We start from the raw sequence: 13,077 nt of genomic DNA, 5'->3' as shown, positions 1-13,077 counted from the left end.
GGGGCACGATGGCTAGACAGGATACGGGTAAACTTTGCCAGGAGACGAAAGATCTAATTAGGAAACGGCAAACCATGACACTCTCCACCTCAGCTGACAGAATATAACTGGCGGAGATTTCAAGGTTGATCAATCAGCGCAATACAGCCGACATACGGAAGTATAATATGGAGAGGATCGAATATGCTGTAAAGAACGGAGGCAGCCTGAAAGCAGTGAAGAGGCGTCTTGGCGTGGGAAAAAATTAGATGTGTGCACTTAAAGACAAGCAAGGCAATGACATCACCAATAGGCTAAAAAAGTCACAGTAGCCGAGGAGTTCTATAGGGGTCCGTACAATAGCCAGGACATCCATGATAATGCCGCACGAGAAAGTAGTTCACGGGTTCGATTCCCGGCCGCGGCGGCCGCTTTTCCGATGGAGGCAAAAAGCAAAAACGCCCGTGTGTACGAGATTTCGGCGCACGTTAAAGATCCCCAGGTGGTCAAAATTAATCCGGAGCCCTCCACTACGGCGCGCCTCATCGCCTGCGTTGCGTCGGCGCGTTAAACCCCCACAATCATCAGAAAGTAGTTCAGAGGAGATAGACATCCCACCAATAACCACCGAAAAAGTAAGGAAGGCTTTGAAAGAAATGAAAGGGGACAAAGCACCTGGTGAGAATCAGATAACAGCAGACCTCTTGAAGGATGGCGGGGAAATTGTACTTGAAAAACTGGCCAACCTGTATAGGGACCGGGCAGCTGGACGGGTGGCGCCACCACTCGGCGCTCCCCTCCTCACTGGAATGAGCCGGTGCATTGGACTACACAGCCTCCCGTTGTATTTGTCGTGTTTGCTTCGGTGCTTTGTATGTTTTGGTGGCGTTGTGAGCAGACATGTGAGATGAAATGAAGTCTAGACAGATGTGTTGGGTTCTTAGATGCAGTAATGACTACGTAAACTTGTCGGACGCGTCTAAAGTTGGGTATCGGCTGCAACGGCATGAGCGCTTTTTGCAGCGATCTGCGCTGGACTCCACCCGTTCTGAGTACGAATAAAACTGCTATTATTAGTATTATTTTCTTCTTAAATGCACTAACGGCTACAGAAACTTATTGGATGCTTGTAAGGTTTGGGAAGGGCTACATTGACACGAGCGCTTTTGCAGTGCTCTGCGCCTGGCTCCGCGCGATCTGAGTAGGAATAAAACTATTAGCAATATTAGAATTCATTTCTATCACTTTAAATTATCTTCACTGGTTTCAATGACTACGGTTTCCACGCCAGCCTTAGCGCTGGGATACCTCGATACCTGTGTTTTAAATAGAAAGGCACCTGCGTACGAGATGGATTACCGTGTAGCCGTAGAAATGTTGCGGTAGTTTACATTTTCTGTAACCGTGAGCTTTGTACCTTCGGTTTTGGTGAGCGACACTGTGACAGCATGGGAGCCTGAAAGCCGAAGTGGAAATCCCACGTTTGTGGTGGTCATTTTATCAAGAGACAAAGTTATTCACCAACTCAACAGCCCAAGCTACAAACCATCCCTCCTCCTCCTCCCGTTTTACCACCTGCGTAGAATAAAGGCTGGCACCGATAGTTAAAAAATGTGGCAGTGTTAACGTCAGCCGGTGTTTTTTAATGATTAGGTATTCTTTACAGAGTACCTAAAAAATCGTGTTATGCCTGGTGAAGACACCAAAAACGCGCGATTAGTTGCCTCAAATATGAGTGCATGAGCCCGAGTCCTCCACCACAGACACATTTCCGACACGCTGGAAAAAGTTTAGATTTGGAGAGGGGGCATGGAAGTTCAAAATTAAACAGCAAAATCATCTAGCCCTTCGTCTAATGATTATGATGGTTGAACACAAAGCTTCCTTCGTGCGAAATCGAATGGGAAATGGTTAAAGTCAAAGACGCTGCGATCAAAAGACCAAACTGCGTGCTGGTCATATTCGACGCTTAACAAGTCAAAGTTTAAATCCAGAAGGCAACCAAGGAAACCCATACGATAGAGCTTTGCGATAAACCATCATCGTCGTTAGACGGAGGAGTGCATGATTTTTCAAGCGTAGGTGGCAGCTTGTAAACCGACCGCAGCATTCAGTTGTGAAGCTGAGTGCAGGTTTCGGGCACCCTCCTGTCTTGCGTCCTTCAGCCACGCAGAAATCGGTTTTTCAAAAACCATTTAGCAACTAGCCAGCAACCATTGCAATTGTTGAAAAGCAATGCTTCTCCACGACAAGCAATAACATTCTACTATCATGCGGTATTTATTCTATCAACGATTCCCGATTACTGTAGTAAAAGTATTTCTGTGAAATTAAACACGTGAAATTAAACACGTAGGTAATGAAGATACGGAAGCGTCATCCGTCACAATTTCTGTTTTGAGGTAAATCTTCGAAGACACCCTCCAACTTTGTCTTTCGCTTGTGCACGACGTCGACGCCGTTTCGTCATCAACTGCCAAAGGCCTGCGGCGCAGCATTCCTAGATCGGTTGCACACCCCGGCTTTGTGGGAGCATTTAGCGGGAATATACTCCTCGATTCGCAAAACTGCATGCAGGCATGAAAAAATTGCATGAAGCAGCGAACTTTCACTTCCAGCTTGACTTCCAGCTTGGCGCATTGAGCGTCGTCTGCTATTTGTAAATACTGAGTTTGGGCGTAAATCACACACATGGCATGCCTCGTAAAGGTCACATCTACGCTCAAGATATACCGATCTGAAAAAAGTCCTTGTGGTTATGTACGCTTTGCAAGCCGCACCGCAGCGGAACGAAAGAAAGCCATGCACAATAACGCTGCGCTGACCGCCACCGGCATTCCACTGACGAGCGGTTCGCCACGGGCGGCGCTGTTCGCAGAAACGACGGTGGTGCCATACAACGGCCGCCCGGTCCCTATACGCAAGGCCTAATGACCGCGACAGTACCGGAATCTTGGAAGAACGCGAACATCATCCTAATCCATAAGAAATGTGACATGAAGGATTTGAAAAATTACAGGCCGCTCGGCTTACTGTCAGTCTTCTACAAGGTACTTACCAAGGTAATCGCTAACAGAATTTCTGCCACCTTAGATTTCAGTCAACCTAGAGAACAAGCAGGGTTCCGTAAAGGCAATTCAACAATGGACCATGTTCACACGATCAATCAGGCGATAGAGAAGTGCGCTGAGTATACTGAACCCCTATATATAGCCTTCATAGATTATGAGAAATCATTTCACTCGGTCGAAACCTCAGCAGTGATTCAGGCATTACGGAATCAAGGTGTAGATAAGCATTATGTAAGAATACTAGAAGATATTTACAGTGGGTCCAAAGCTACCATCATCCTCCATAAGGAGAGCAGTAAAATACCTATAAGGAAGGGCGTTAGACAAGGAGACACAATCTCTCCAATGTTATTCACAGCTTGTTTACAAGAAGTATTCACAACGTTGGATTGGGAACAGGTGGGAGTAAGGGTTAATGGAGAATACCTCAGTAACCTCATATTTGCTGATGACGTTGCTTGCTAAGTAACTCGGGGGACGAATTGCAAAGCATGCTTTCCGCACTGGAAAAACAGAGTCGAACCGTGGCCCTGAAAATTAATGTGCAAAAAAACTAATGTAATGATCAATAACCTCGGGACAGCACAGCGGTTTGAGATAGGTGGCGAGGCAGTGGAAGTGGTAAGCGAATATATCTACTTTGGCCAAGTTGTGACCCTGCATCCCAGCCATGAGGCAGAGATAATTAGAAGAATAAGAATGGGGTAGAGTGCATACGGCTGGCATTCTCAGATTATGAATGGCAGCCTACCATTGTCCCTGAAGAAGAAAGTGTATGACAGCTGAATCTTACCGGTACTCACCTACCGGGCAGAAACTTGGAGGATCACTAAGAGGGTTCAACTTAAATTGAGAACGATTCCGCGAGCAATGGAACGGAATATGATAGGTGTAACATGAGAGAATTTTAGCTGACCGTTTTTGACGCTCCGCTATGCTCCCGACGGCCCGCTAAGCAAAATGGGAGCGTCAGCAGCAGATTGGCTTTTAGCTAAGCGATAACCGTATCTCCCTCGACGGGGAATGATTCGCGTCACTGGTCGTGCCCTGTGCGTGGGCAAACCAAAACGTCATCGCAAAATAAAGATACGAATTAGAATTTGGTCACACAAGTGATCTAAAGTGCCGTGTTTAGTGCCTTATTTCACCTTTTTAAAACAATGTAGTCGCTTACACGGTATAATGGTTCTAAATTATCTTAAAGAAGCCGATAAACGTTGGAGTAGCCGAGACAAGGCTGTCTTTTACGGCGCTGCATAGAAGCATCACCGCGCTTCGGTCGAGTTTTTCGCTTCCGTACTAAAGCTTGTTGAGGAGTGTGGAACTTTTGCCTATTTGGAAGAGCTTTCGCGATCTCGTCGCTCGCGTTTCAATCAAAGAAACGGAGTTCGTGGGAGTGCGCTCGCATTGCGGGGCAGCCATGTTGATATTCCGCATGATAACGTAAGCTGCCGCGGCGGTCCGCTAAGAGGCCCCGGTTAGCGGAGCGGGGCCACGCTCCGGTATCGCCGCTAGCAGCCTTGCGCGCCACGCATGCGCAATGGTGCTCCCGCTAGCTATCGGAGCGGAGCGGGACGTCAGAAACGGTCAGCTAAAACTCACTATTAAGCGACAAGAAGAGAGCGGAGTGGGTCAGGGAACAAACGCGTGTTAAGGACATATTAGTAGAAATTAAGAAGAAGAAATGGACGTGGGCAGGGCATGTAATAAGAAGGCAAGATAACCGTTGGTCATTAAGGGTAACGGAGTGGATCCCTAGAGAAGGCAAGCGTTTCAGGGGCGGCAGAAAGTTAGATGGGCAGATGTAATCAAGAAGTTTGCGGGGATAAATTGGTCGCAGTTAGTACAGGACCGGGATAATTGGAGATGAATGGGAGAGGCCATTGTCATGCAGTGGGCGTAGATAGGCTGGTGATGATGAACCCTAGTTGACAGCGAAGGCTTCCCTGCCTTGGCTGGGCCAATTGTCGAGGTGTGGTCGAGGTCTGGTTTTGCAATGATATACAGACATGTTTCCTATGAATGCATGCTTATTCGTCATTTTTTTCGCCTCACGGGTTTTTTAAGCCTCACTGCTGTACGAGCGACCTCAGCTGGGTATTCGTCTTCCTCCCCCCCATACGGCTCTGCGCCGAACGTGGCCTCCTGGCCTTCCTTTGTGGTACGCGCTTATCGCTGGGGCGGCAAGTTTCTCGCCTTCTTCCGCCAGGTGGCGACACGGGTTTCGCACACGTCTCCGTTCCCTCCTCACCGATCTCTCCACTGCAGCCTATCTCTCCCCGCCATCGGGCCGCTGCTCCATGCCGGGAGCTCCGCCAGGTGGCGACACGGGCCCCGCGCACGTCTCCGTTTCCTCCTCGCCTATCTCTCGCCAGATGGCTGCAAGTTGGGCTAGTTGGAAAGACATATTCTTTGATGAAACCAGCGCGAACCTAAACAAACACAAAGGAAGTGGAACACACGTTGTATAACCATGCGTTTGAGAGAGTATGAATTAAAGACATTAAAGTATGTCATTAAAGGGCCCACCATAATTCCATATTCCTTCAAATTGTACTAAGTGCCGCGGTTGTAAACCTATTCTTCCTGCCACTGACATTTTATTGAGGCACCGTGAACAAACGCCCCGAGAAATTATGGAAGCGTCCCAGATAGCATACAGAGTAGACAAGTGTGCCACCCAAGCAAGCGTGGGTCTTCATCCCAAAGAAATTGTATATCAGGGTGGGCCTTGACTGTACCCAGTGTCTATCTAGTTGCCTTATCACCATGGGTTTAGTAAATTTATTTTCCTCATGCGGAGTGTTTTTTATTCTGTTGTGTTAAGTGTTTATATTCGACAGTATTGATATTAAACTTTAGTTTTTAGACCAGCGGCTGTCCTTGAGTTCCACTTCCTTTGTCTTTGTTTAATTTCGCGCTGGTTTCATCCAAGCATAAGCTTATCACTCCACTGCCGCCTATTTCTCCTTCCATTGGGACGCTGCGCCGTGCTGGGTGCTTGCAGAAAGGGTTTTGCCTTGGCCTCTAGCTCTCAAGGTCAAAACTTGTCACCCCGCGAAGAGCGCCCGCGGTAGCGTAGTGTAGCTTTCGCTACAATAATGACAGAGGGCAGGCGCGTATCACGGGGTGCCCTGTTAGTGTCCCTGTGGGTGGCACTCTCGTCTCTATCGTTTCTGAGCCCTGGTTGCCGTGCATGCCAACACCACTGGCGCAGTCTCTTCTTGGATGTCATCACCAGTCATCGCCCAATACTGCATAACTGCGCCTACTATAGGGTGGTTGAATAAACCAGTAAGGCATGTGTTGACTCACATACTACATTGCCTTCCCCGTTCGGTGTGATCATAGATTTAGCTTCCTTAGAGGAAGAGCGGACTGTTAGCGAAGCGAACGCCGCCAAGGTAAACGATAGCGCGATCGGCAGCCGCGAAGACCGTGCCCAGGAGGCTGCCCGTACGAGGCGGTCTCAAACGGAATTAGCGGGTGCCCCGAAGCGGGAAATGCGGGGAAGCGACGCTGCGATAAATTGCACGAGCACAAGGGTGCGTGTGCAAAATATCAGAGGGACCTTCTGGACAGACATTTAAGGCTCAGTTGGGTTCTGGGGGACAGACTGTGAATTGAGAGCGCTTTGATGATGGTTGTTAAGATCCGAGATGTCGAGAAGCGAAAACGTGCAATTGACGTGTTGTTGTGTACATTTCGTGAAAAGGCTTACCCGGCCAGGTTTAAAGTGGGCGAAACGTGCAAGATTTTCTCGCTGCGAGGGGCTGTGACACGGCACTGTGCGACAGACGGTAGGTATATCCCCCCACCCCCATCGACACATACATTTAGGTGCTTATACAGCTCCGCTGCTCATCAAAAATCGCAGGGCGAAGTAGCATCGAAGTAGCATCGGGCAATCTTCGCGGGGTGACCAGTTTTGCCCTTGAGCGCTAGAGGTCAAACCGCACCCCCTCCCGCAACCGTCCGCTAAGGAGCAGAGGCTTGATAACGGGGAGAGATAGGAGAGGATGGAAAGGAAACGTGCGCGGGACGTGACGGAGGAAGGCGAGGAGACCGCCGCCGCAGCGATAAATAAACGCGCGTTACGAAAGAAGGCCACGAGGCCACGTGAGGTGTAGAACCGTGGGCGATAGAGGAAGACTAACATCCAGCTGGGGTCTCTAGTACAGCGACGAGGCTTAAACAACGGAGTGTGGCGAAAAAGAGGAAAACACTACTGTTGCGTACAGCTTGGCCACCTTAAAGTTTTACGCATTAGTGTGAGCTTCCTTCATTTTTAGACTTTTATCGTATTTTGACTGTGGACCCGAGTCCTATAGGGAGGGCATTGCTGTGGATTCTACTGCCGCGCTGAGTGGCCTGGCTCGCAGGTGCCCGTTGCGCCGCGCAGTGAGGGTAGCGGCCCTGGCAGTCCCCATGCCCGGGCATTGCCTAGCCGTTCCCTAAGCGCGGTCCGATTCATGCGACGCACATACTATGGAACGCTTCGCAGTCAGGTGGCAGTAGGAGCCGTCCGCCGACACTTTTTTCTTTTTTATGCACCATTTATTGCTTTCGCTGAAATGACGTTAGCGTCCTGGTGCAAGAAAAATTCCCGTTGGCTAGAGCGCGCCGCTGGGCTTGAAGCACGAGTTGCGTCTCTCGTATAAAAACACCAGTATCGCATATCGCCACTATCACTTTCATTTCATCCTTGTTTGCCGCCAACTCACACCTCCACTCGCTGCGCTCTTCCTTTCGCAACGCGTGCAAGCGGTGACAAGGTGCGTCAAGACGCTGTGCTACGTGCGCTTCCGGCAACGTTTAGACATGACGTCCCCATAGCAAGGAAGTGGGCGGCGGTGGGAAAGCGCCTGCGCCTCCTGCGCTGACGTTTCCGCTCTCCGCACGCGCTCTTTCGTTCTCTGTTCCTCCATCGCTCCGTTCCCTGTTCCTCCATTGCTCCGCGTCGGCTGGTGGACGGCGCAACTTTTTGCCTACGTGCCCTGTGTATTGCTCACGCCATAAAAATGCAAGGAAAAGGAGCGTGTCGATTGGTGTTGCTACGGGACCGAAGGGAGAAACACGGGTATGCGCCTACGTGACGTTAGGCCTGATGTCGCTCTGTGATAATGAGAAGACAGGGGATTTCAGCACGCGCCGCGTCGTGCTTTGTATTCCGGCCGCTTCTGCTTTCCCGTGCCTTGACATAGACTGCGATTTCATGTCTACACCTCCTTCCACATCGTCCGCGGCGGCAGCGGCTCCTGCACCCGAACGGTGTGATCAAATCGCATACTGTAGCAAACACCGCCCAGCGCACCCATACTTTCACATCCCCACGCATAAGCATAACGACTTTCGCTTTGTTCTTTTTTGTTATGAATTTTAGAAACCGTATCATTTGAAATTTTTTAGTTAACCTTCCATATTGCTTGTGTTGTAACTTGTAGCCATCGCGATCTGCTTAGGTTACCTCGTACGAGCGAGATTTTAATGTTTTTGTCGTGAACGTTTTGCTTGTAATTTGTGTCGCATGTTGCTTTTAGAGCGTTCTTTCTTTTCTTTGCATGTTTATATTAAGCGTTGGTTGGTTTACATAAAGCTCGCTTTTAGACTTGTGTCTCCGGAGGCAGCTCTGGCCAGCTTTATCGTATTTTGGGTTGAGAAGTATCTGGTTCAGAAGTATCTGATCTTTAGGGCCAAGACTGGGGCAGGGGAAACAGGGGTCCTGGAAGGAGGGAACCTACCCTAGTTCGATCAAGACCCTTCATTTCAAATAAACGTTTCATCTCTCTCTCTCTCTCCGGTCAGAGGCGATTCACTTGTGCACCACTAATGCCGCTGAATGTGTTGGATTTCTTCCGGCGCTCAGGCCGGAGGGAGTTCTTTGTCACCTCTTCTGTCCGAGGCCTCGATCTCTGATAGTGCAGTGGCTGGTCGCATAAGCCTTATAAAATTGGCCTCAACATGAGCCACCGCAACATTCATTCACTTTTTGAGAGATATTAAGAGGTTGCAGAATCAGTTGTCGCATTGCTGCTGAAGTGTAAAGGCTGAAATGTCAACAAAGTGGTGCAAGAGCCGAAGGGGGAAGGAAGGTGCCAAGTTGCATTTTTGGGCGGTACATCGAAACATCGGTGATATGCTATCATTGAGTGAGCAGAGACTGACTGGCTCTTTTGCTAGAGGAGGCGCTGTGGCAGGAGAACACGCAGAACTAATGATTAATAATTTTCGCCTGTAAAACGGTGAAGCGCAAGCTGCATTATGCGTTTTACTGGGTAAGGTAAGCGCTATGGTACAAGCGCTATGAGGTTGTGCCCTTCAGCGCAAACATAACCATGGTAATTCAGATTTTTGAAAAGGTGCGATCGAAGACGTGAACAGAAAGGGCATTGTTACGATTTAGCGCGCCGCTGGACTGCAAGCTTCGTGCAGCGCTCTTGTGCGTTGTGGCAAAGCCACCACTACGTGCACCTTCCGCGTGGGCGTCTTTCTGTCGGTGACTCTAGAGTTCCTGTATATAGCTCCCCTAAGTATGCAGGAACTCTAGGTGACGCAAACTTGGGAGTGACAGCCAACAGATCCCAACATGCCGCAATGTGCATGGGAATGGCCGGATCGCGGGTGCCTCGCTGTCGGCGTGGTTCAAACTTCGGCGGCTGCAGACGCGCCACGCTGAGACACGCCCGAAGGACGCGGATGCCGCATCGGAGACCTCTCTCCCCTCTCTCAGACTCAGCAGGTGCCGCTACTACCGACCCCTAACGAACTCTGGAAAGAGCGTCGTGTGTGTGTGTGTGTACCATGTCGCGCCGTGTACAAGAAGCAGGGGGAGAACTTGTTTGACCGCTAGCGCTTTGGGAATAATGCGGGGTCCCAAGCACAGAGGTGCATCCATTTTGGAGCAGCGAATCAATGCTACCCCTCTGCTCGAGTCCTGTACTGTAACCTCGCCCGTCAGGGCATTGTTCTTGTCTTGCTTCGGCTCACCTCTCGCCGTGCAGTAAACCAGTTAAGTTTGCCTTCGTTTTCTTGTCCTCATCTCCAAGGCAGCAACATTTTCTGGCCGCCCACAACCACGCGACCTCACGCGCGGCGGAAGCGACGGAGCCCGGCGCTGGGACGCCTTCCCGTATGTTAGAGCATCTATTCTGAGCATATGCTGCATCACTTGATCCTTAAATAGCATATCAAAATGGGCCGCAGTTTTCGCACGTTTTCTGTTCTCTTGTATTTAGCAGTTTTCCTGTATGTTGAAAATACGCAACGGCCTGAACACGGCTACAAAATGATATAACTGAATAGGCTTGCAGACAACTACCGAGAAGGAAGTACGTATACCAGTAGGTACCATAATATAAACCGCTTACCTCGTTCACGGTCATTTCTATTTATTTTTATTTATTTATTTATTTTATTTTATTTATTTATTTATTTATTTTATTTATTTATTTATTTATTTATTTATTTATTTATTTATTTATTTATTTATTTATTTATTTATTTATTTATTTATTTATTTATTTATTTATTTATTTATTTATTTATTTATTTACAACTCACCTATATCACTAGGAGGGCAACGTGTACAGAACAGAGGAGAAAAATACATTCATACATACATTTACACTTTTCGCAGAACAGTAATTCATATTATAGTTAAGAAAACAGACACCACGCACATGTTTTTTGTAAAAACATTTTTTTCCTGCACCGTGTTTTCTGAGCTGCCACATCTCCCGATCTTTAGTGTTTACACAAGGTATGACCTGTAATATTGTTGAAATAGCCATGAGAAGCTACGTGCCGTGTGTTCCCAGTTAAATTACGGCTGAGTCTGTTCTAAAAAGAAGGGCAGTCAAGGCAACGCAGAAAACACTCACCCGAAGCCACCGGCACCAAGGAGCTTAATTGCGGCAAAGTCCTTCGTCCTAGGGATATATTTCCAGAAGGGTTCATTCTCGGCAATATTCAGATTGCATGTCTTGGCGATGATGATGTCACCGACATTCATCCAGTCGGTGGGCGCCACTTCCGACACCTTCTCCAGCGAGGTAGCCAGCTCTCCCATGATGACGGTCAGCTTGCGTATGCTTTCACCAACCTCCTTAGCGGTGTGCTCAGCCCTCTTGAAGGCAAAGTTGTGCAGCCCTGGGGTTGTAAAAGACGCATAATCGGTGCGACACCGTGGCACGGCACCGTGTTAGTGGGCTCCTACCTATCAGGTTCTCGGTCGTGTCTCTGACGTCCTGGAAAGTGATGACCTGCCGGTTGAGCTTCTCCAGCATATCCTCGGCGGCCAGCACCACTTCCTCGGAGCAGAAGTACGCCAGGGGCTCCCGTGTGAGCTGGATTTTGCCTTCCCGGCGAATGAAGAACTCCAGCAGCAGCGTGGTCACTTTGGGAATGCGGGGGAACATCGTCGTCACTACCTTGACGGCCGACCGCTTCTTATCCTCCACGGCGACAGCTGCGATGCCCGCATGCGCGAGAAGTCCGGGCACTCCTTAGGCGCCATTCAATTTTAGTCGCGTCCTTCCAGCGTATACTCAACTATTGAGACAAAATGCTCATTGAAATGCTTTGAACCACCCAAGAACGGGTGGTTCAAAGTGGAGCTCAGAGCTGCAGAGACAAAGTAGCCATTTGTTTGTTGGCTGCGTATTCGGCTTACTGGCCAATCTACGAAACGCAAGAAGAGTCTGTGAGGAAATAATTTTTCCTGGCTGCGTTTCTTGCTGGTCACATCGGAATGAGAAACTTTTGAGCCTTGTGTACACGCAAATAAGCTTGGTAAAGCCCTCCCTTTCATTCAGTTACTTTCTTGCTCAGTGGTATTTCGGAAGAAGCTTGTTATTATTATTTTGTTGTCGTTGTTGCTGATCCCGGTGCACTGATAACGTACCACCTGTATGGTGCATTCGAGAGAAAAAGCATTAAAGACTTGCTTCGTAGGATATAGTGCGTTTAGCTTCGAAAACTCCACACGCAAAGGCTGTTTAAATTGCCGCGTTACGTTTGAACGTTCTGCATATTACGCCTCACCGAAAAAAGCGTCATCCTAATGATAATCTTGACCATTATCCTTATATCCGGGTCCTCTATAGGACGAAGGCCTCTCCTATTGACCTCCAACCGGTCCTGTTTCGCGCTGCCCGCGTTTATTCTTTGCCCCCGAGATTTTTAAATGCATTTCTCCATCGAGTCGACGGTCTTCCCCTAGGTCTAGTCCCACCACTCCGTAGCCACTTGATTACCCTGGTGGGCCACGGCCACCACTTCTCATTTTGTCTCGCCTACCTAACCCGCCCAAGCCCACTTCTTTTCTTTTTTTATTTTGAACTAAATCTTCCACCCATCTTTATTCCCTGATCCAGAATGTTCGATTTTCTGCCTGTAAGTATTATTCCTACCCTTGTCCCTTCCATGTCCAGTTAAGCTAACCAAAGTTTCCTTTCCAGTTTGGTAATTAAGGCGCCAAGTTTCTGCCCCATATGTCATCACCGAAGTACGCATTGGTTGTATACTAATATTTAGCGATGGAGGTAGCCTACTATTCATTACTGGGGGTGCTTGCCGAGTAGGCCACAGCCAACACTTACCCCGTGCGGGATTTCTTTATTTTGGTTGGCATCAGCGCTGGCAACACGCCCAAGGTATATTCATCTACTTGTTCGAGCATTTCGTTTCCCAGGCTGTGGACGTTACTTCCGACTGGTTCATTCAGCATTACTTTTGAATTATTCGCGTTTGTCTTGAGCTCTACGGCCAAGCTCTTTGGCTGCAGGTACTGTCCAGACTCACTGAACAAGACTATGTCACCCGCAAACCTCAACTTGGTCAAGTATTTCCCATTTATTCCTAATCCTTCCTCCTACTACTCAAGCTTCCTAAAATTCTTTGCAGATATCCTGCGAACAATTTTGGCGAGGTGGTACTCTACTGTCTTACTGGCTATATGATCGGGAACTTTGACTTTCCTTGCAGTGGATTAGCCTGCCCGCACATCCCTTATACAGGGTGACGAAAT

General features: G+C 48.6%; 1 protein-coding gene across 1 annotated transcript in view; it reads right to left on the bottom strand.

The window, feature by feature from the left end:
• Positions 1 to 13,077, bottom strand: part of LOC144158035 (uncharacterized) — a 210,887-nt gene that overhangs the window by 177,065 nt on the left and 20,745 nt on the right. The window contains exons 3-4 of the mRNA XM_077688715.1: positions 11,266 to 11,517; positions 10,931 to 11,198 (exon numbers count right to left, since the gene is read on the bottom strand). Coding sequence (XP_077544841.1) covers positions 10,931 to 11,198; positions 11,266 to 11,517 — 520 coding nt within the window. The remainder of the gene's footprint in view (positions 1 to 10,930; positions 11,199 to 11,265; positions 11,518 to 13,077) is intronic.

The sequence above is a fragment of the Haemaphysalis longicornis genome, unplaced genomic scaffold, assembly GCF_048455015.1.
Source record: "Haemaphysalis longicornis isolate Haplotype H1 unplaced genomic scaffold, Haemaphysalis longicornis Haplotype H1 scaffold_1, whole genome shotgun sequence".
NCBI lineage: Eukaryota > Metazoa > Arthropoda > Arachnida > Ixodida > Ixodidae > Haemaphysalis > Haemaphysalis longicornis.
This window is presented reverse-complemented; position numbering and strand designations above follow the sequence as displayed.